Source organism: Biomphalaria glabrata, chromosome 13 (genome assembly GCF_947242115.1).
Source record: "Biomphalaria glabrata chromosome 13, xgBioGlab47.1, whole genome shotgun sequence".
NCBI classification, from domain to species: Eukaryota; Metazoa; Mollusca; class Gastropoda; family Planorbidae; genus Biomphalaria; species Biomphalaria glabrata.
In genome coordinates this window covers 18,233,238-18,258,105 of record NC_074723.1, presented here as the reverse complement: position 1 = coordinate 18,258,105, position 24,868 = coordinate 18,233,238, and the positions used below count along the sequence as shown (strand labels likewise).

Here is a 24,868-nt window from a genome sequence, read left to right as displayed (position 1 = left end):
GGAGGGGGGGGGGGAAGGGGGGGCCAGCCAAATTCTTTTTCGTTTAGGTGAATCCAACGGTAAAAGTTTGAGGACCACTGTGTTGGAGGCTTGAGTTACATTTCCTTTTTGCTTTTTTTTTTCAATTTCAGTTTAGAGTAATATATACATAGCATATTGAAAGTAGTTAAAATAGAATTAGTATCGTCTACTAATTAGCTCAGAGTACCCAAATAGTTTTTTGTTCTAGGTCTCCAGGCAAGCTGAGTATTTTGAACATTTGTATACATCCATGTCAATGTCATATTGAAGTAACATTTTATAAGCAAACCTATTGAGTCATGTACTATTGATACACCCGTTTCAAACCTATTGAGTCATGTACTATTGATACACCCGTTTCAAACCTATTGAGTCATGTACTATTGATACACCCGTTTCAAACCTATTGAGTCATGTACTATTGATACACCCGTTTCAAACCTATTGAGTCATGTACTATTGATACACCCGTTTCAAACCTATTGAGTCATGTACTATTGATACACCCGTTTCAAACCTATTGAGTCATGTACTATTGATACACCCGTTTCAAACCTATTGAGTCATGTACTATTGATACACCCGTTTCAAAATTATTGAGTATTGAAATACGTGATAATATTTTTTTTCTACTAGCTATCTGCAAGAAGAAGATATATATACACACATAAATGTGGCTTTTGACTAAAACAAAACAATAACAACAACAAAAAACAACTGTTTCTTAAAAATTATGTAAAAAAAAATAATTTGCTTGATAATTTGCCTCATCTAAAAAGTTGACTAATAGATAGCAATATACAATTTATAATTATAATAATAAAGATTGTTTTCGAGTCCGAAGATAAATGAGGAATGCAGTATTTCTCGTGGCCACGCAGCCCCTTCTGTGACCTACATATTTTGCCACAACTAACGCAGGCATAACTAATGTCCAACGGTGGTCGATTTAGATTTTCTTTTCGCTGTCTACAATACACATTTAACATCAACAACAATATAGATTTATTCAGCCCCTACAAAATAACATGATTTAGATGGAAATACCATCATCTTTTAATATCTAACTTGTGCAGTAACATTAAGACGTGACATTTACTTTCAAAAGTACATGATCCACTAATACGTGGACCATTCTCTCCATTCATTGTGTGACGAACGTAATTACCTTTAATGCATCTTTTAAATTGACTAAAAGCTCTCGCAGACGTAGAAACAAATAAGCTTACTCACCTGTTGATACGCAGGACTTGGTCGTACACAGTTTGTTGGAGGTAGCCACTGAAACGGAACATATCTTACAAAATAAATTCTGAAATCGATGTTTTTAGTGAATAGCTTTCATTTAGCAAAACTTGAAGTGAATGTGACTAAGATGGTATCGAATTGTACAGGCGTACAGTTTTTGTAACACAAACTCAGAATCGGCCCCCGAAGCGATTCATTCAGGCAGGTAAAAAAGCCTTTTTCAATATTTGTTAGCAAGAATATCAGATGCTATAAATTAATAACTATCAACCATGACTTTGTCTCCGTCAATACAACAAGAAGATAGGTGTAGGTATGGAAAGTTGTAACGGTATTATTGTATTGTTAGACTGACTGAAGACATGATACCACATAATACAGAGATACGAGCGTATATCAATCTTATTATTGTCACATTGTTAATATTTATATTTATTCATGGTTCCATTTGAACCTGGCTTATCTGATGTTATTAAAAGGATAATCTAGTTTATCGTTTTTTAAAGGGCTAATCAGTCATTCAATGCCTCAACGAAGAAACTTCTCTATTGGGTTAAATCTCTACAGTGTTGGAATATAAATTGTGAGAGTGCAGAATATGAGACACTGCTCATGAAATAATGGTTTAAATTAAGCTCGACTTACCTTATTTACGTAATAAACATAAATGTTCACTAAAACCAAAGTCAACATTTTATTTCACATTTAACTAGCTTATATAACGTATACATTGTTCAGGGCCCGTTCACTTTTAAAAAATATTTTACAAAATAACAATATTAAAAAAAAAAAGAATAAACATGAAAATGGCCTCCTCTACATCTGTAGACTAAGTCAAGTACAGAATTGTTTCCCTTTCAGACCTTGCGATCTAAGGGGGAGATGATGTTAAGGTTGCCATTGCATCAGAACTTTAAAAGGTCTAAAATACCTTGATGTCAGATTTTAAAAATTTCTTTTCTAGTTTTCGTGATCTAAATGGGAGGGTGGGGGACGGACGGACAGGCCACACAAAACTGATAGCGGCTATTCCCCTTTTCAGTGTCCGCTAAGATTGTTCTTATTTAATGATTCGATTGCCAGGGGAACAAAAGAGTGTTTGTGTCTGTTTGTCTTTGCTATCGGTGTCTTGTATCTCTTTTGTGATGGTAAATCTATATATACATATATATCTATATTTTGTTTATAATCAGAATTTAACATATGAAAATAATATAAGAAAAAGTAACAAACACTTAGCCTATTAACAACATCTTTGTAGTAAGCCAAAGTGTTGCACGGAGGAAGCCCCAGGGTGTAAAACTATGCTTACGTGTGATTTGATCCCGATAGTGAAGGTCTCGGGTGAAGGCAACAATAACAACAACTATACAAAGTAAGAACAGACAACTGCACAACAGAAGAAGACATTTCTCGGTCCTTGTCCACCTCTTGAACCAGTTTCTCGCTGACCTCCTGCTCTCGGACTTCGGGAAAAACTTGACCTACATTAAATGAGAAACAAGCTTGCTGGATGATCACTTGAAAATAAAAATGTGATATGATTTTCTTTTTATAATACATCGCCCGAACCAGTATTTCTCAAATTTCTTTTATTGTCCTGCTCTTAACTCTTTACCAGAGGCCATTAAGTAAACAAGTTATGTTCTAATTTAGTTATATTTCTTTGTCTTTTTAGTTTATAGAAGCTATAAACGATAAACATAATTTATTTTTGGTTGTTTTTATTGATAGTTAGTATGCCTACTAAAAGTACTAATTGATTTTTGTTATATACATTTTCCCAATGTTTTCCATCGTAGCTTCAGCTACCTGAAGATCATCCCCCCCCCCCTGCTTTTTATTTCCCTACCATCCTTTCTCTGGATGTAACGTGCTTCAAAAATTTCTATTTGTAAGGGAACACTATCGCGTGAATGAAAAGAATATCAACAAGTAGAGCATCAAGAACGTTGTTGTTGTTTATAAGACAATACTTCCTTGCTACAACTTAGAGAGCTATTAGTTTTCTCTCAATAACTTATGAATGTTAGATTTTAAAAAACAATGAACATTTTTACCCCTCCCCCTTTCTCCCCCATCCTACCCCCCCCCCCCCAGGATAGAATCCTCGTAAAGCAAATGTATAGACTTTATAATAGTCCACTAATGGCCTTCAGATCTTGACTTAGAAGATGCTCAAAATACTCCTGAGCATTAACCCATTACACTTTCTGACAGTTGCAGAAATAGCCGAAGACTTTCTACTTGTCAAGAAGTTAGTTCTCTAAATTTATAAATTAACTTTTTTATACTTTGAAAAAGTATAACTTTCAAACTACAGTTTTCCCAGTGTGGCCAACGAGCTAGTAATTATTATACCAACGATATACATTGTCAAAGTTCTAGGAAAAACGTTAGAGCTGTTTTCGAGAACCATGTTATTCTATAAAAAGTGTCAATGGCAGAATAAAGTAAACAGCTACACTTTAGTGAAATATAGTGTTCTTTGTGTATTCTACGTATTCTTGCCTACTATTACAGTTATATTTTTACAGTTTCTTATTCCATATGCTAGGAAAAATGTGTACTAGTGCTTCTTCTTCCCAAGTGCTATTAGAGTATGGAACGAGTTGTTTTAATCAGTTCGGAATATTTATGATTTCGCAGAGTTGGAGAGATTGTACACTTTACCCTTGAAATAACCGCACAAATAAAATCGTAAGCCAATAGACCCTGGCCTCTTCTATTTTGGCCACGCTTTATATAGGCATAAATACGGTAAAGACCCTAGGTAATCGCTACTAAGCCATTTACTATTCTTCCTTATTGGGTTAAGAAACACTTGTCTCTTAAAAAATTGCTCAATGTAATCCAGATCTCTTTATTTTTAAACATGTTATATATATATATAATTAAGATCTTACAAGCAGACAAATATTTAAAAAAAAATGAAACCTTGAAATTAATCTTTGATAAGTCTAAGCTTGTCATGATTTGGAAGCTTCATTTTTTATCCCAGACCTTTAAAATTGACTAACCTGAGCAGGGTCTGACGGGGTCTCCGGGTCATCAAGGCTTGATGCGGTGGTAATGTTGGTGGCTGTGGAGCCCTTGTGAGATGGCGCCATTTTGTGGGCTGCGACATGATGGACACCTCCGTTCATGACGAACGTGTCCTGCTGTCTCTGTGATGGTAAATACTTGGCCAGGAGATTACCTGGCATTGTTCGAACCCCTTCTTTCAAGAAAGAGGCAATCAGCTCTTTGCAAGTATCCTACTTTATGGAGTTTTTGTTTTTTTTTACAAATAAATGGAAACTTGCGAACTCTTGCACATGCGCACTCAGCTGGTGGAGAGCCTTTGAAGTATCACCGAATCACGTGATAATGTGGGTGGAAACATGGCCATTTTGTGGAAGTCATAGTGCGCCACGTCTGCTTTGATTGATCACATTGGATGAAGCAAGGTTTCCTCTAAAAGTTTTGATTGATCACATTGGATGAAGCAAGGTCTCCTCTAAAAGTTTTGATTGATCACATTGGATGAAGGAAGGTTTCCTCTAGAAGTTAGTAATATCTCTCCAGACAGTGAAAGCACCATTGAAAAGCAAATTTCAGCTGTTAAAACCAATGCTGGTCGAGAATTGAGACTTGGGCGACAAAGGTTATCTCATTCTAAAGGTTAAAGTTTAATTGCTGAACTTGGAGCTGAAAATACCCGAGAAATGCAAAGTGTGAATTAAAACGAAGGAAAATTTAAGTTTAACATTATTTTTTTCTATTTATCTATCTATCTATCTATCTATCTATCTATCCATCCGTCTATCTATTTATCATTTGTCAATCTATCTAATTGTGCTTCTTTCTTTTCTTTTTTTTCTGTTATCAATAATCATCAACGATCTCTTTTTTTATATTTATTAATTTTTTTTTTTTACTTTTCTTTTGGCTGTGATAGTAGTTTTAAAATTATTACTTTTTATAATTTTTTTTTCGATTATCGCACTTTACTACTCACAATCCAAACAGGAAGATTCGAATGCTGTTTACACAACTGAATGAAATGATTATCGAAAAAATAAAACCCCCTGTCTTAGCCTACTTAAAGAAAATTAATTTTTTAACACACAAAATGTCTGTTCTATAACATACACACACACACACACACATCCACACACACGTTCACACATATTGCACTTTTTATTTCAATTCCTCTCTGATGCGATGTGCTTTTGTTCTTTAATCACGTGTTAATAAAAAAACAACTTCAACACGCACACATTCTCGCGCAGGCATACACACATATCCAATAGATGTATGTTTATGTCTGTTTGACAAGCTATGAAATAACCAGCAAGCTAAACAAGCAAAGATTATTTATGTTTCAATTGTTTCGTGTATTATTGTTTATTGGAATATATTTTGAAAGCTAGATTTTATATAGTTCAAAGAGTCTCGAGTAAGTCTAGCTGTGCATTGTTACAGCAACAGGGCCGGCCTTAGGCATAGGTAAACTGGACAGCCGCCTAGGGCCTCCGATTGGTGGGGGCTCGCACAGGACTCAAAACAATTTTTAGAAAAGAAATGACGTAACTTGTCCCTAATGTTATTGTTGCTGTACTCTAGGTTTGATAAAAAACGAACTTTTTTTTTTCGGCGCTTATTTATTTATTTTTATTTATTTATCTGTCTTTTGACTTGGATAGAACCTCTTTCAATGGCATGCCCGTCCATTCTTTTATGTTATCTACCCATCGCTTTCTCTGTCTGACCTGACAGCATGTTGTAAAATGTAGTAAATTCCCCTTTCAGACCTTGTGAACTATAGGGCAGATGATGTAAAGGTCATCTGTTTCTGTGGCCGCGGTTAACGAGGGTGTAATGGGCAGCACAACGACCAACCGCTTTTATTGTCCCCAAATATGTGAGGTACCCATTAGAGCTGGTTGGAATCATAGGCGCCCAAAGATCCCGAAATTAAAAATCCCAGTCTTCACCAGGATTCGAACCCGGAAGTTAATAGGCATTTAATATTGGGACAAGAAGATTAATTCGTAGATTGTTAAACGCCGAAAACACGGTCATTTTTTTTTTTGTCATTTAGGAAGAAGATTATGAGATGACTGTCATTAAAAGAAACATTACGAAGTGACTTTAAAGATGATTCTAAAGAGCGAGGTTAAATCTAGAAACAGTTTGAAATGGTGACACAATATAGGAGACGATTCATCATTAGCATTTCAATATTTGATTAAAAAATACCTCTTACTTCATTATCTTATCTTATCTTATATAATACAGACGTTACTTCAAAAAAAAGAAGATGATTACGTCCTACGCGTCATGCATTTAGTCATGCATATTAACCATTAATCGAAAAAAAATAATGATAAAAATATGATAAATAGATAGACGGACGGACAGACAGACAGAAAATAGATGGATAGATAGATAGATAGCATTTAAATATTTGATTCAAAAATACATTTTACTTCATTGTGTGTAATAAAAAATGTAACAAGCAAAAATAAAAAAAATTCTGAAAAAAAAAAGCTTATTTTAAATGTAATTGTATCAATTAGTTTGGATCAGTCATGGTCTTTGTTTAGCGCAATGCTTTTAGCTTTCTCATTGCGTTTTGATCCTATCACTTGTCTGAACCAGTTTGGAAAAGAGGGGGGGGGGGAAGAGATGGGGAAGAAACGGGTATCTCTGTGAATGTTGCCGTGATTGCTTTTTAAATGCATAAAAAAAATAGTGACTTAATCAATAGTTTAATTTTAAAAAATTGATTATTGTTTTATCAAGGACAAGAAATAATTGTTTGTGCAAAACTTGATCCGAGATTGTGTATGGGAGAAATAACGTGAACAAACTATTGACCAGAAGACGAATTGAGTTGATATAAGATTTAAAAAAATAGCAATGCGTTGATTTAACATTAGAATATCCAAGTAAATACTTGTCTATATGTGTTTTAAGTCAGAGTAAAGGAGAGAGAGAGAGAGAGAGAGAGAGAGAGAGACTAAGGGAGAGCAACGACAGAAAGAGACAGAATGAGAAAGAATGAGAATAAGAGAATAATTGATGGAGAGAGAGAGAGTGATAGAGAATGTCAGATTTCGATAGAGAAAGATGAACAGTGGGAGAAGGAGAGAGAAATAGAGAGAGAACGTGAGATAGAGTGATTAGGAGAGAGTGAGAGCCACAACAAAGAAGTAAAAGTAACCAATAAGATAAAGATCATTATGGTTGCATCATGCATGTGATGTACGATATCAAATGGTAAATATATTAAACAAATAAATACTATGTTAATACTGAATACATTTTAAGAGTGTTTATGTGCATAAGTGTCTGTGTGTGTGAGAGAGAGACCGAGAGGGAGAGAGAGCGACTTATTGTTTGACGTTTATACCAAAATTAAAATGTCTCATATTTGCAAGACTGCGTTTGACGACAATATACTTTGACATGGAAACCATCCAGGTGAAAATATAACAAGCAAACATCACTGGCTTTGTTCTCCTCCTCTGACACCATTAATATTCTGCTGGATCTGCACTTACCTAAAACAAATATAAGCCTACCATTGAGGAAATAATACCCCAACGTATAAAAGAAATTTTATAAATTAACATAATAGCGGCCAGCAAAAGGGGGAGGGGGAACCGCTTTTAGTTTTTAAAAGTCTGTTTGTCCGTCCGACAGACCGTCTGTTAATTTAAAACTAAAAGTGCAATCGAAAATCAGATTTAACCATATGATAGAACAGGTATGGAAAAAAAACACAAAAGTCAATTGGAGTCATAATGACAATATATAGATCGACAGAATCCGTATCTAAGCCGCTATGATTGATTTGTAATACTAACTTTTATCTTGATGTAAAAAAAAAAAAAAACACATTCTAAATAAAGACAGTCAATTAAGGTACTCTTTATACCGAATTTCTCTTCTTTTGGGACGACTATAGCTCAACCGAGACCAAGCGTTATAGAAGGCCTAAACACTGACAAGCAATGTCACATTCTGTAGGCAGTTTAAACCAGTAGTTTATTGCCACGTCACAAGTCTGTACGACGTGTCAACGAGCTATTGATTTATATGATTATGCCTTTTGACATGGTTCAATTTACTCTGGGGGGTTCTAGAGCAAATCATTGTATGACGTCATAATTATTATTTTCTTAAGTCGTATCCAGCTCCCGAGTATGTTAGGTAACTTGCCATGGTTTGTGATACTAGTCGGTTGGTAACAACTGACCTTCTAAAAATCTTCTTCAAGAGCCTGAATACAACTATCAGAAGGAGGTACTGTTGCGGACCTGCTTCATTGTTAGAAAATTTCTCAGTGGACACTTTTAAGGAAACCCATTGAATATTTTGCCCTTACAATGCTGACAACGCCAGAGAAAGACAAAACTATTAGGCCTTAAGTAAATAGTATGCTAATACTTATACTACTTCCATTATTATTAATAATAAGAAGAAGGAGAAAAAGAAAAAGAAGAATTGTAAATCTTAACTACATTTTTGTTTCACAATTTCTAGAAATAACTGTAATTTTTGTAAAGAGGGTATAAATGAAAGAGAGGACGACAATAAAGTAATTAAATAAATAAAATTAAAAAAAAACCAATTAAATGGTTTCCTATTAGTGTTAATTTCATTTGAAAGTAAATCATTTTGAAGCCTTAAGTTATTCTTATGACAAGGAAAATCATATCGTCCACGTGTGAAATGCCTCTAAAGTTAGCGAGTGTAGTGTTCGAACCCATAGCTAATGTTGCTACAGTTTTAAGGGAGTAACAAGTCTACATGCACAGACATTAACTTCATCTTGGACTAGAAACAATGTACGGGCAACATAGGCCAAAAGCCTCAACGAGATTGTGGTTACTAGCAAACAAAGCTAAGTTCTACAGTCCAAATTAGAAACCACACATTGGCTTGAGACAAAACTTGCTGACAAAAGTTAATATCGACAAAAAAAAAACATGACATGAAAATATAGGGTATAAAGTACTGAGACGATGGTCACGCGTGTTACACCAGTGGAAGTAGGGGCACTCACAATGACGGCGGAGTGGACATAAAGAGGGGAGGGGGTGAGAGCACTCAGCATCAAGAGGGTGCTGGGGGAGAGGAACCTATGGGTACTGACCAGAACAGAAGTCATCTCGCCTGTGGTCAAGACTTTCTCATAAATCAATAATCATTATAACTGGTCGACTGGGAAGAAAGGAAGACGATGTATCGACTAACGTTTTAAGAACAGCCCCTGGCTAGGGGATGGGGGCCAGCTTGGCGAAGAACAATCTTTTGATAAATCAAAGCCTTTCATTCGTAACTATAATCGCCTGTGTTTTAAAATAAAGAGTTTTTAGGTTATTTAGAGAAAGTTCCAACAGGCAAAGGATAGTTTACTTTATATAATATTACATTGCCTCGTCCTTCCCAGCTATACAGAAGTCCGATGTACAATACCAATTTTTAGAAAGCGCAGGCCCTGGGCAGGATTTACTTGGAGACACCCACGCTCTTTAAGCTTGAATATAAATGCACTAAATGTCATATTTATAAAGAAAGAAATAGCGTCTTTATAAATTAACGTAGTTTACTTTATTTTCTTATATTTAATATACATATTTCGTTAAAAATAGTATATTTTTTAGATGTGGAGGCCCCTTTGAAAGATGATGCCCTTGGCGGATGCACAGTCGTGCACTAAATCCAGCCCTGCTCCTGTATATAGACTAAAGCCGTATCTACTGTGTACTGCCCTGTACAGTACCCTAACTATCTGCCTTGTCTACTTGTTTGCATCCATATGTATGTCTACAAGGTCTGTCTATCGCCCTGAATAATACGTCATACTGCCTACTGCGAATCCAAAGAAGCCAGTATTTGTTGACCGTAAATATAGTGTTGTTAGTGAGTACTATTATAGAAAGAGATGTGGGCGGGTTCTGGCAGGGGCGAATAATCGTTTTTAAAAACGAAATAATAACGCGAGACCGGATAACAATACTGACTGGAAAGGGAAGTTTAGACCAATAGCTCGTTGCCACGTCGTACAGACCTGTGTCGAGGCTGTTAGTCTAAACTGCCCACAGGTTGTGACGTTGCATGCCAGTGATCAGGCCTTCTATAACATTGGTCTCGGATGGCCTAAGTAAATGCTATGCCATTTATGTAAATGACTGGCAACTGGTCGCTGCTAGGTGATGGGGCCGGTTCATGCTTCGAGCCCTCCATCGAGCTTATATGTTTTGCCATATTTTCTTTGCCCTCTTCTCTCAATCAACTTGGTACCTTGGTACTGCTGTTACTATATTTTACATTCCATGTTTAATATCTAATCGATACTTAAAAGCTTCCCTCTAAACACAGTAATCCAGACATTCTTTTGGTTTGTGCAGTACAAATTACGTCCATGTTCGGTGCTCTCCTGTTCCGTGAAACTTGTGCCCTACAGTACATGAGGACCACTGGCGGATCCAGGGGGGGGGCGGTAGGGGCGATCGCCCCCCCCACTCAGCCGACCCCCCCCCCCCCGAAGGGGGGGGGCGGACGAATTTTAGTATAGAAGTCACACAATTTGTATACGAATTTATTACTTATGTTAATAATATATACTAATTATTTATATTTCAAACTATTTTTAGATTATTTCGCCCCCCCCCCTCTAGTATGTTGGCCGATTTGGTGGGGTCGGGAGGGGGCGATAGCATCAATCCGCCCCCCCCCCCAACCATAAACTTTTGAGTGGGGGGGGCGGTCCAATTTATTTGTAGAAATCACAGCTTGCTAAAAGAATCAGTTAAATATCTATATGATTAAAACTTGTTATTGATATTTTAACCGATCTTTATATTATGTCGTTCCCCTGTTGTCCGATTGGTGTGGGGGGGGGGGGGGCGAAACCTCTACTGCCCTTCCCACCTAAACCCTTTGAGTGGGGGGGCGGTCCTACTTTTATGGAGAAATCATAGTTTGTGAACAAGATTAGTTGAATTGATATATAAATTTGATATTATTTCGCTCCCCTTCTGGTATCTTGGCCGATTCGGTGGGGTAAGGGGGGGGGGGGCGATTGCATGTACTGCCCTCCCCGCTCTAGCCCTCTGAGTGGGGAGTGGTCCTATTTGTATGGAGGAATCATAGTTTGTGAACAAAAATAGTTGAATATCTATATAATTGATATGTGAAACCATTTGTATATTATGTCGCACCACACTCTAATCTCAAATTTTATGATTAGTAAACATAAAAGGAAAAAGGTGGGAGGGACGATACATGCCATCTTCTTTCCCTCATCGGACAAAGCAATAATTTTTTTTTGTATTATAGTTAAGAAATTACAAAATGTAAAAAAAATCAGCCACTAATATAATTTATATATGCTATAAATTAAATTCTTATATCGAGTCGCCCCACCCTTATTCTTTAATGCCAAATGCAATCATTAGCAGAAATTATAAAAAGGAGCGAGGATAAATCGTTTTCATTCTACCGCCCCTCCCATTTCCAGACAGAGTTTATGTTATTTCACATGAATTTATCATAATTATTTTAAGAAAGACTTTGCTTTGGAAAAGTTAGAATTCAAACAAAAATTTTCAGTATGAGTCACGATTGAGATGAGTACCCTTTTTTCCAACCTTTACTCAATCTAATATTTTTCTAGTTAAATTTGGGACTGTAACTCACAATTTATGCTTGAATTTTATTGAATATTATTTATCGCATTTTTTTTTTCGGAGGCGATCCTCAAAGCCTTAATCTAAATATGTGGGGTATCTGATCTTTTCAAGGAACAAATCGGTTTTATTTGCAATGTATTAAGGGCGTATACATTCAAATTAGAATATTTTTCAAGTACAATATTATTCAAAAAGTCCTTTTTTAATAGAATGAATAATGAGCTTTAGATAAGGAGAATGCGTTTCTTCAGTGAAGAATGCTAGAAAACGCTTTTAGCGTCGGGGCTACGCCCCGAACTCCACTGATGGATAAAGAGCTGTAGATGTCAGGAGAATGCGTTTCTACAGTGAAGAATGCATGAAAACGCTTTTAGCGTCGGGGCTACGCCCCGAACTCCACTGATGGATAAAGAGCTGTAGATGTCAGGAGAATGCGTTTCTGCAGTGAAGAATGCATGAAAACGCTTTTAGCGTCGGGGCGTAGCCCCGAACTCCACTGATGGATAAAGAGCTGTAGATGTCAGGAGAATGCGTTTCTGCAGTGAAGAATGCATTAAAACGGTTTTAGCATCGGGGCTTCGCCCCGAATCTCACTGATGAATAGTGAGCTGTAGATGTCAGGAGCAGGCGTTTCTGCAGTGAAAAATGCAAGAAAACGCTTTTTGGCGTCGGGGCTTCGCCCCGAACTCCACTGATGGATAAAGAGCTTTAGATGTCAGGAAAATGCGTTTCTGCAGTGAAGAATGCAAGAAAATATTGAGAAATACTGCTTATTTATTCTTATATACACACACACACACACACATATATATATATATATATATATATATATATATATATATATATATATATATATATATGCTTTACGCACGTTTATGCATAGGGTTAGGGTTTACTGGGCGTTAGGGTTAGGGTTTGGAAAAAAATCGCCCCTCCCACTCCAAAGTTCTGGATCCGCTAGTGATGAGGACCACATATCTAAGACAAGAAAGGGAAGTAGTACCTACAATATTGCATAGGCCCTTGACACGCGTTTCGAAATCCCTGGTAAAAAAAAAAGTTTGTACCTCGCCGTGTAATAACATGCCATGTCTACTTGTCTACGGGTGGTATCCCAAAACAAACAAAGCATGCATAATTGGATAAGTTCACTAGCCTATACAAATCAACTCCAAAACAGGAATATTGTATAAAAAAAAAAGATTTAGAACCATTGCTAAGGAGGAGCTAGACAAGGCTTGGACTGTGGCTGAGGGCATGAGGTCAGTCAACTGAGTTGGCAGCGTCACAAGTCTCCTGGGTAACTCGAGTTATTGTTAGGACGGCAAGGATATTTGTCTTATTAATAACTGTCTGCTGGTGTTTCCCTTGCATGCTTGTGTGTTTATGGTACTATGTGTGTATGTGCGTGAACGGGATCTTTCAGTGTAGAAGAGTTAGTCACGATCTGAGTAAAATCTGATAGAATCTTTTTTTTTCTTTTTTTTCTATTTCATGGACATCTGAATGTCCTTATTAAGAAAACGTGCTTTCGTCCCTTTATTAAAAAAGACACGAAATAATAATTAAATATATATATATATATAAATAACATGGGAACATTTGCTAGTATCATACTACCTCTTAAAAGAATAAGAATAGAAAGACATCTTTTAAAATAAAAAGCCAAGAGATGAGATGGTTGGAAATGGAAAGAATCATTGATCTCCCTTCTCATGAACTTCATTATACTCTCCCCCCAAAAACAACCTCTTGAACATTGAGTTAAAAAAAGAACAAAAAAACACGCAATGTATTTTTACTGTTTCAGTGACGCACATTCATAAAAACATTAATTAAAAATATTAGATAAGATAGGGAGTTTGTGATACACATAAACTGGTGAAAGCCCCTGCGGTTCATTAGTACTTATGGTAATGTTCCAGTGGTGTATGATGCCCTCTCACGGATAGAGGCGTTGCATTATAGGTAGACGCAGTAACTCCTCTAGATAGCTAGATAGATAGATAGATAGATAGATAGATAGATAGATAGATAGGTAAATAGATAGATAGATAGGTAAATAGATAGCTAGATAGCTAAGGGAACCAAATTTGATGATTTGTCATCTAAACACAAGCCATTTCATCCTTCTCATTGCTCCAAATCAATGTTAATTATAATAAAACTTACATCTATTTGATTTATCATTTATTATTATTTAGTGCATGTAAGCCTACCACAAAAAAAAAAAAAACGTTTCTAGTTATTAAAATAAATCCATTGGGGGGGGGGGGTACTCATGTGTTACGAAAATTCTAGAAGGGGTACAAATATGTCAAAAGTTTGGGAAACACTGCTCTATGCCATCAAACAACCAAAGTAGCCAGTTCGCACTTAAATCGAATTTATTGCATAAACGAAAAAGTGTAAATGTTTGTGTCAACTGTGTGTGTGTGTTTAGTATGCGAAGAGGCCCACAAACTTCCTCGAAGTGAGAATGAGTCGAAGGCAATAAACACTATTCGCCGAGGTGCCGGTTCGATAAACTGAAAACACTTATCATTAGTTAGAAATTAATTATTTTTTTTTCCTCTCGTAGTTTGTAATGAGTTTCTTTTGTTTCTTTTTAAACCAGGACAACGTTGTCAGTTTTTATCATCTTTCAAAGACGGCATCAAGGGTTTCATTCGGCCCTGATTAATTATATATTATATCTATATCATTCGTAAGTAAACTTCCCTGTCAGAGAAATGTTTCAGCTAGGGGAGTTTACCGTAGTTGGATGTAAACGGTTAACTAGAGTACCAGCAGCCACACAGTGTTCGTCTATTTGTTTGTTAAGAAGTTTGAGACGTTCCTTCAGAAGTGAAGATTGTTACGTCTTAGCTTGAAGATGATACATGACCGGAGAGGGTGGGAGAAGGTTTCTGTACTGCCTTTTCACACATAAATGTGTTTTTTTAATATATCGACTCTGAAATTCGAACTCAGTCTCCGGGGTGGATCAACGACATGTTTGCCATCTAGCTGTTCAAGAAATCATAAAAGTAGATGGTTTTATAGTCTATTGTTAGATAAAAGGTTTAAGCGAATGGCCTAATTCTCTACATAAGGCTTATCTCTCCTTAGCTTAGTACATTTTCTCTCTCTCTCTCTCTCTCTCTCTCTCTCTCTATATATATATATATATATATATATATATATATATATATATATATATATATATATATATATATATATAATTGTCACTGATTGATAACCTATTGGTTACTTTTTTTAAAAATTAATTCATGTATTGTCATCTACAATGACTAACTGTGCAAAGTTTCAACTTAATCCGAGAAGAGGGAGAAATAACGTGTACAGATTGCACCCCAACAGACAGATAGACAAATTAAGTTAAAATAAACTTTATTTAAAACAAATGCACACACGCTGAGACATACTTGCATGAGGACACATACAAGTGTGTGCAAAGAAATATGTGTCTGCACGATGTTTATAAATATGGATTTAGCTTTTAATATTATACGTTTGTAGCTTTTAATACAGTTTTAGCCTCGTGTAATTCTTATTTCGATATAGCAAACTTGTTCGAGCAGATTTCACTAATTCACATAAATCCTAATGCACACCAACATGTGGGTAGCATTTATTAAGTCTGCTATGTAGACCGGCGTTTGTATCTTTAAAAAAGAAATATCTTTTGCTTGAACTAAAAAATAGATAAAGAAGCTCCATAAACCAATACAATATTTACACTTCTATTCTGTACTGAAACAAATATTATCACTTCTTTGAATATTCCAGTATTCAACTACATATGTAGGTATTATGGTCTTGTCATCATTGGTTATTCGTCCACTTGATGTCCACAGGTTCCAAAGATGTCCAGCCGGTAGTTGTCAAACTTTTTTATAAGTTGGGCCAGTTTTCCGCATTGGTTCAGGACTCTTACTTTTGATGTACCAATTAGGGTCAGTTTCTTTGCATTGAAGGGCTTGCTATGTATCGGGCATTAGACGTCTTGTTGGTTTTGGTCCAACACCGTCATCGGGCGTTGACCGCCCTCGCCGCATGTAAAATGATGTTTAAAGTTTGCCGCTTCTGTATTAATTGAGGTTTTATAGGATGGGATCGCTAACCCCACGTGAAACCCTCTTCCTTTCTCACCGGGGCTTGGGACCGACTGAGTTCAATCAATAGGCTCTAAAGAGATAGATAGACAGACAGACTGACAGATAGACAGGCAGGCAGACAAATAAACACATAGATATCATAAGCTGAATTTACTTTTTTTGTATGAAAACACGTGTTGATCTTTTTTATTATACTTCATTATTATTATATGTTCATTTGACAGAATAGCTAAATCTAAAATACATTTACAATTAGTATTCAAAGCATATACTACGAGAATCTCAATATTTTCACCACATTAACTATAAAAACAAAATACATTTGTGAAAGCAATGGAGAAAACAGAAAAAAAAGAACTCTTTCCAAACAAACGTTCTGGTCAGCCTGTAGAATTGAGATCATGTTTCCTACGGAATGTTTCCAATTTCCTTTATTATTACGTCTGCTCCGAGTTCTGCCCTCTTGCTGAGAATTTCATTGGTTGCAAGGACAGATCGCAGCGTGCCAGGGACATTATCCAGTTGGTAATCTCGTTGAAATTACCTGTTAGGCATTTTTTCCCCCACATTAGTTAGGCGCACGGTATGACAAGAGTGACGACACATATAGCGGAGAAACACGTCTGCTGAAGTGATGAAATGACTTCCTTTGCTCTAGTTTTTTAGTTAGAGTCACGTGATAACCCAGAATGATAAGAATAACATGGATTCAATATTAACTGGTTTTCATACAGTTAGGTTGAAAAAGCTAGTCTTTGCAGAGTTACATATTATTGTTGAATTAAATGCACCGCTGTACTTGATTGTGTCCGAGATATCATTATGAATCAGTCAAAGAAAGGTTTACATAATTATAAATACTATTATTTTTTTTATGTTAATGCCCCGCACAGTATTAATCTATCATAACCCTTTCAGACTTTCCCATCTATAGGGCAGATGATGTTAAGGTCATCTGTTTCATTTGGCCAACGGTTAACGAGCAGGGAGCCATGTGGCCAACACAACGACAAACCGCCTTTACTTTCCCTTACTAAAGCTAGTTGAGCCGACTCCGGGATGCCTTAAAAATCTATACATATCCACATCGATAATGTATGTATATAATTCTCTTCATGGCTCAAGAGTTTGGACAAGACGTAAAGAAAAAATCACTCTTTTATTTCTGCACGTCGGACTAGAGTTACCCTACGAAAAAGAAAGGGGGGGGGGCAGAACAAGTAGTATTCACCCGTCATAAAATAGCAGGACCGACTTAACCGTTGTGACCAAGAAGTCATGGAAAGATAACTCTTTTTTTATTTCTACCCAAAGTAGTTTTAGCTGCGAAAAAAGGAGGAGGAAGGGAGGAGAACAAGTAATCTACTCTGAATTCACCCGTCACTAAATAGCAGGGCCGGACTCAACCGTTATGGGGCTCTATGCGAAACGGATTTGGCGGGGTCAAGTTTGGGTAGGGATACGGATATTAAGTGAAAATGAAGAATTTGTTTTAGAAAATATATTCGTCTTTGCATTTTATTCATTCTTTACAACCTACAGAATTACTTTACGAGCCTTGCGTGTAGCAAATCCATACAGTATATTTTAAAAATTCTGTTTCCTACATAGATCACGCTCAATAGCAAGAATTACCAAAGGTTTCAATCTACGAGAATTATTGACCTCAATTAATTCTTCCTTAGTTTGAGGCATGAAAGGCTTATTTCACCAGATTCCAAAATTACAGGATAATGCCGTTTTTCTATCGCGCGTAAAATTGGCGGTTTCCATATTGAATAACACCCCAAAATGACAATTTTTGTCTATATTTTTCAGGAGATTTGTATGAGTTTACAGAAGATTTTAATAATTTCCGGATATTTCCAGGACTTTTTCGTATATTTTGCAATTTCAGGAGATTTCCAGGAGCTCCTAATAAATAAACAGGAGGCCGCCGGAAATATGTCATAAGTTATAAAATGGTTTAATTTAATAATGTATACACCTAGAATTAGCGTGGGCCCTATGAAAGTGCGGTTGCATAGGTTGCAGTGGCCTAAGGCCTGCCCTGCAAAATAGCAGCGTATGCTACGTCGCCTGTCGACTAGTTATATATAAAATGGTATTGTATATACCTAGATATTGTAATTCTCTGAAAGTGCAGTTAAGTTTGTTGAAAAAAAAAAAACATTTTTAATTTTTATTCCTTTTTGTAAGAAAACGCTACTATAAAGCAGACAATATTTATTCGACACTCCCAAACAAGATACAGGACGAATCTCTGGAAGACAAACCTTCTGGGGAGCTTCCTGATTTAGTAGCCAGTGCGTATAGTTCATCTCATTTGTAAGAATTGAATCTGAATCCTTCTTAGAGAGAATGAGAACGGCCAAGAAGATGGACAGGAAGTAGAACAAGGGGTCATGCTCTGGGTTTTTTTTTCTTCAGGGACAATTATTCCATTATTAGCTTTCTTGATTAACGAAATAAGGTAATGCAATAATTAAATGCAGGCTTGCAAAGTATTTTTAAAGAATAAGATTTATTTTGAAAAACACATTTCTGATACCACGATTTCTTGTATTGGATTCAATTCTTACAAATGAGATGAACTATACTTGTATTGGATGATGAATTGGGTTCGAAATACTAAATGTTGCTTGTGGCTGAAGACTAAAGAAAGCTAAAAGAGAAAGCAGGAGAGAACGAGATAGAGAAAGAGAGAACAAAGTGGAAAGAGAGAGAGAGAGAGAGAGAGAAAGAGAAAGAAATGGAGTGTGGATTTGTGGTGAGAAAGGGTAAAAATCTGGCCAAACAGATCACTTTATGATCCATACGCCGTAGATTTCATTAAATTAACACGTCTGCCAGGCCTGTGATTAGATTGAGATTTGCCAGGAAGAGCGACCGGCTTAGAATTCTGGCGGGAAAGATAGAAGAGCAGAAGAGATGGAAGAAGCTTTTCAATGAAGGGCAAACATTGGGAAGATACAGGAGAGTGTATGAGGTATGAGTATAAGGAGGAAGAACAGAGGATAGAGAAAAGAGGGGAAAAAGGAAAAAAACAAAGAGAGGCGAAGCAAACCGTCTGCAAGAAATTGAATATGCAAGAAGCAGACGATGACAATGGCACATCAAAACGTAGAAGATGGCGGGAGAATGGGCCGTGTCTGGGCATAGAGAAGATTTCATTATGTGATTGATTGCAAAGAGAGAGGCAGAAGAAATAAAAAAAAAGAGGGCTCAGAAAAAAAAAATTACACTATCTTATAGTAAAAAAAAACAAGAAAGTAGAAAAACCAGATCTGTAGAAAGCAAAACGTCGGATTTGTCGGCTAAATACAACAACAAACAGAGACATGATGCTGGGCAACCGGGACATAGACACATTTTACGATAACAGATTGAGAGAAGGAAGAGAGAGAGAGACAGAGACAGAGAGAGAAAATGAGAACCTGGGAGAAAGAAAGAGAGAGAGAGAGTCAGGAGACTGTCACCTTTTGGTAAAAACTGGCGACATAACGAAAGGAAAAAAAGCACCGTAAAATGATTTTACTGACCTTAACAGTGAAAAGTGAAGGGAGTCGGGGGGGGGGGAGGAATGAAGTTGGGAAGAGAGAGAAGTAGAGAGAGAGAGGAAAATTCGAGAAGAAGAAGATGGAAAGCAGGAGGAAAAGGAAAACGGAACGAATGCAAGGAGAGAAGAAGACAGAGAGTGTGAGAGAGAGAGAGAGTGAGAGAGAGAGAGACCTTAACATTGAAAAGAGAGGTGAGCAATGAGCAAAAAACGATGGAAATAAGAGAGAGGAGGGGGAGACTGAATAAGGAAGATAGGAGGTTAGGGATAGAGAGACTGGAATGTTGTTTGTTAGTAAAATGTTTTACATGTTTCGGATGTTCCTTCAGAGATGAAGATAATTACTTCCTAGTACAAACCTCCCGCAGGACGACGGGGGATGGGAGCAGGCAGGGTTTGAACCCTCGACCATCGATAAATCTGAACGACAATCCAGCGCGCAAACCGTACGACCAGGCAGAGTTAATGAAGGAGGAGTAGACATTGAGAAAGAGGGAGGGGGCAAGGAGGAAGAAATGGATGAAACAAGGAAGGAGGAAGAAAAAAAGGCAAGAGTGAGAGTGACGGAAGCAAGGAAAGAGGAAGAAAGAGAAATGGAAAGAGTGTTTGATCGAAGGAGAGAGAGAGAGAGAGAGAGAGATGAAGAAGAAGAATATTACGTATAACACTCCGAAAAAACAATTTTTGAAAACCACGTCTTAAGCACAGTTGTGTAAAAGCAAGATGAGACACACTTTAATTGTTCCGGAAAGGTTATGTGTGAACAGTGAGAGGTGTGAACAACATCTTACATTTAAGCAATTTGTTACACAAAATAATAAAGTACTTTAGCTCATGTCGGACAGGATTTAATTGCAACTGATGGTAATAGACTAGACTGCAGCCTAAGGCCACTGGGGAGGGTGCCTGGGGTGGGAGGGGCGATCTGCAAGATCCCAAAGGGGAAAGGACCGGGCGAATCTATATGTAGAGATTACAATTTTTGTGTAATACTTAGTTAATAATGGCAATGTCTTCGATTCCAAAGATTAAGGATGAGTGCAGTGTTTCACATAACTACTCAAACTCAGTAGCGAGTCTAGCGACCTACATGTTTTTCCAAAATTAGATACCATTCTTGCAAAAACCGAAAAGAAGCTTCAACTTTACGGAGGTAATGCTTCAGAAGTCCTCAATCGGAACTAATTAGGTTAATCAGAAGTAAGCTTACTTAAGTTACTCGTCTTTCCATTGTTCCTCACAATTTAATATCAGCCAGCGCCTTCCTCACTATACTTAACTTTTAATTTAACTTAAAATAAAGTTTGGACGAATAATGAGCCATAGTCCCTTGGAGAGTGCATTTCAACAGCTCAGAATGACAACATAAAAAGCTTACGGGGCTCCTTCAGTCCCACTAGATGTTGCAAGCTAGCGTTTCAACACCACTGATGTAAAGTTTAATAGCGGCCAGTTTTCTTGCTGTGTTGATGTATAATTTTATAGGGTCTGGATTTAATGCGGTTAGAGTTGCACAAAGAAAAATCATTCCCCCCCCCCCATTCCGAATCTCTGAATTTGCAAGAGCTCAAGGCACAACGCTCTAGGGGCTCCATGTTGGTGTTTTGTTAGTATTTAATACAAAAGGGCCTTTGTCTAGGTTGTAACACATTTTTTCGGATTAGGTTCGTGTCTTTATGCTAAGTTAGGTGAGTGTGTTGTTGTTTTTTTAAATGTGTGTGTATGTGTTTGTACAGGCTAGTAATTGTTTGTTTAATGAGTGTATGCGCCTTAGCTTTTTTGAGTATGTTTATTGTAGGTATATTTGTTGATCTCAGTGTGTTTGTTGAGTGAGTGTGTGCGTTTATTTAGTTGGGTGTGTACATGTTTGTTTTAATGTGAGTATTTGATAACTTATGTGAGTGTGTGTGTGTTTGTTGAGGTTGATGTGTATGTTTGTTTAAGTGATATAGCAATGTGGGTGCACGTCTTTATGTGAACTTGTGTATTTTTATTTGTGAAAATAGAAGCCTGAATTCTCAATAAGTGTGTTCGTTTGCTAAGCCAGTTTGTATGTGTTTGTTTTAAGTAAGTGAGTTTATGCTTATTTTGAATGTGCGAGTATGTTCGTGTTTGTTTACATGTGTATGTGTGTGTTTGGGTGAGCGTGTGTCTGAAGCTTCTTTATTGGAATCTATTAACACATTCTACTATCATCTCCCCGCCCCAGAACGACTTCCTTTTACTTGATGTTAAAGTGTAGAGCTCTTACCACTGTGAAGTCACATAAGGTTAATCAAATCAGTCCGTGCACTCTACAAGCATTAGTGTACATTCATTTGAATTGCACGCGCTATTTATATCTCCCACTCAGAGATAAAAGAAGGCGATTTTGGTAGGAAACCCTCAAAGACAAACTAAATCTAGTTCATGCTTTTCTTTTTTCATCATATTTAATCTTTCTCCTAGCTTACATTTTTTTTACAAAATCTGCGTATATGTTGGCATTAGATCTACCTTTATCTGTATGTATGTATACCTTCAGTATACTATCTACCTTGCTTTTTTTATGTTAAATGTATGTAACACCTTTGTCTGATTAACTGTACAAATTAATTAATTGCGGATTACTTTTTATTTAGGAGGAACTTTCATAAAATATGAGAGGAAAAAAAGTCTCTAGTATTTCCAGTTTACGCTTTTTTTTTTTCTCAAAATATTTTCTAACTGTAAATCACACACACACACAAATATAATATTTTTAAGAATGAAAAGAATTCAGAATTTTTTGTGATTTCAAATATCCTATCAGTCCTCAGATTTATAAATAGGGCCTTCTTGTATTGTAAAGTAAAATTAAGCTAACTATCCATGGGCGGATATGGGCATTCGGGCAAAATGAGGTATGGCAGGCATCAAGAGGGACGGTGGGCCCGCCGCCTTTATGTGTGCTTTGAATGATAGTACAAAACAAACGAAGAATAATACAAGGTTGTAAAATGGGTTCCGTCGTGATATATTTATACAATACCTCTAACTGACTGACTGACTGACTGACTGACTGATTGATCAACAGATCTCTTAAACTAGCACATACATTCGCATGAGATTTCTTACACAGGTTCCTTTAAACACTTAGGTGCTTACTACGACGCGGTTTTGTAAGCTTCGAAACTTACGCACCGCAATTCGCGAAAAAACTTAAATTTTCTATTCAACCTTTTGTACCTTACTTTTGATAGTTCCCCAAAATCCGCATTCTATATATAAAGCATAAAGGTAAATAGGAGAGCAACTAGGAGAACAAATAGAAGAACAAATAGGAGAACAAATAGGAGAACAAATAGGAGAACAAATAGGAGAACAAATAGGAGAACAAATAGAAGAACAAATAGGAGATCTAATAGGAGAATTAATAGGAGAACTAATAGAAGAACAAATAGGAGAACAAATAGAAGAACAAATTGGAGAACAAATAGAAGAACAGATAGGAGAACTAATAGGAGAACAAATAGGAGAACAAATAGGAGAACTAATAGGAGAACTAATAGGAGAACTAATATGACTTCTTATATTTTTATAGCACGTTTTCTTCTTCTGAAAATCTTTTTTTTTTTATTCTTTGACGTCCTATTGTATTTTTCTTTCTGTGTTACCTTTTAGACACAGTGGAATCAAAGTAGAGACTAGTAGTTAGAATCAAAAGATTTTTTTTTAAGACAGCATAGATCTATTTCTTATTTTTTATTATAGACAGCAAAGGCTATTATAATTTCGCGTGTGTGCGTGCGTTACGGCGTGTAGATGATACTAGTGCTGTCTTTTTTTCTAGACATAGATCTAGGATTGTGAACTCACAGAATTGTCAGAAAAAATGTGAAGGATTGCTCCCAAACCTGTTGGGTTATCAAATGTGTGTTCAGGGACGGGACGGTGTTATCTTACATATTCACGTGTTCTATAATGTACATATTATAGTGAAAGTCATCAAGGAATTTCATAACAAAATTGTAATGTAGTGGTTTAAAGGAAAGTAACTGAAATGTCTATATTTTAATAATTAACGATAAAAATTGATGATTGATATTAACACGTTTTGGCTATTTAATTTAACTTCACATAATGTATTATATTTCAAAATAAATGTTTAATTTTAATTATTAATATTCATTAACTTTTTAAAATACATTTTCTTTACAATATTTTATTGTATTAAACTTTATCATATTTACTTTTAGATGAAAAATAAATATTGAAACTGTATCATTTTGTTAATGTTAATAGTAGAAAGTTTGATTTTTTTTAAATTATATGAAAGCCTTTCCTTTTAAGGGCCGCTTAAGAATATATCTCTCGATCTCATGATAACAGCAGCATTTCATTATCTGTAGGACTAGGGTGCCAAACATAACCTTAAAGGGGGCGCGGTGTCCTGACAAAAAGAGGGCTGGGCATACGATCAAACCTTGACATATGTTGATAGTTTGAAATTGATGCTCATCATCAAGTACACAATTAGTAGCCTCCCCCCCATTTGAATACCAAAGCCGATTTTGAATGTCTACCCTTTTCGAGCCTTGCGATCTATGGGGCATATGATGTTAAACTCACATCTTTTCTATGGCCAACGGTTAGATAACGTGTCACGTGGCCATCATAACGACCAATAAGGCTTTACTTGCTACAACTAATGTCGCGGAACCAAAATTTAAAATCACAGTCTTCACCTGGAATCAAACCCGTGACTCCCGGTTCGGAAGCCAAGCGATTTATCACTCAGTTACCACGCCACCTAATAAATAATAAGGCTTGTGTTTGAGTATTTTCAGTGGCTGCCCCAGCTGCGACCTACATATTGTTAATATTCTCTATAACCCTTTGACAAAACAATGTGGCTAAGTCAAGAACCAGACAACTTGGGCTCTGATATAACGAGACACTTTAATGAATGTAATAAATAATGAAGAGAAAACAAATACTTTACAAATAGGCAGAAGTCAATGTCTGAATAGAACAGCTATACATAACTTGTTCTTCTCTCAGTCCGCCAGACTTGACCCAACCTTGTTTTTTATGAAACAACACATAGTTCATAGTCAGATAACCACAAACACCGTTGACCTACACGTAGAATGTTTACATCCGTCCCTTTTTAAGTACACAGGCCTGTGTCGCATGAGTCGGTTGATTACACAGAGGCTACACTGACCAGCATCACAGTCCAGTTACAACAATATTTTGCCACATCT

The 24,868-nt window shown here is 36.4% G+C and overlaps 1 protein-coding gene across 2 annotated transcripts in view; it reads right to left on the bottom strand.

The window, feature by feature from the left end:
* Positions 1–24,868, bottom strand: part of LOC106057406 (neprilysin-1-like) — an 85,532-nt gene that overhangs the window by 33,640 nt on the left and 27,024 nt on the right. For both annotated transcript variants that reach the window (XM_056008560.1, XM_056008559.1), the window contains 3 exons: positions 4,290–4,959; positions 2,582–2,753; positions 1,255–1,302 (listed from right to left, as the gene is read on the bottom strand). In XM_056008560.1, coding sequence (XP_055864535.1) covers positions 1,255–1,302; positions 2,582–2,753; positions 4,290–4,475 — 406 coding nt within the window. In that variant the 5' untranslated portion in view covers positions 4,476–4,959. The remainder of the gene's footprint in view (positions 1–1,254; positions 1,303–2,581; positions 2,754–4,289; positions 4,960–24,868) is intronic.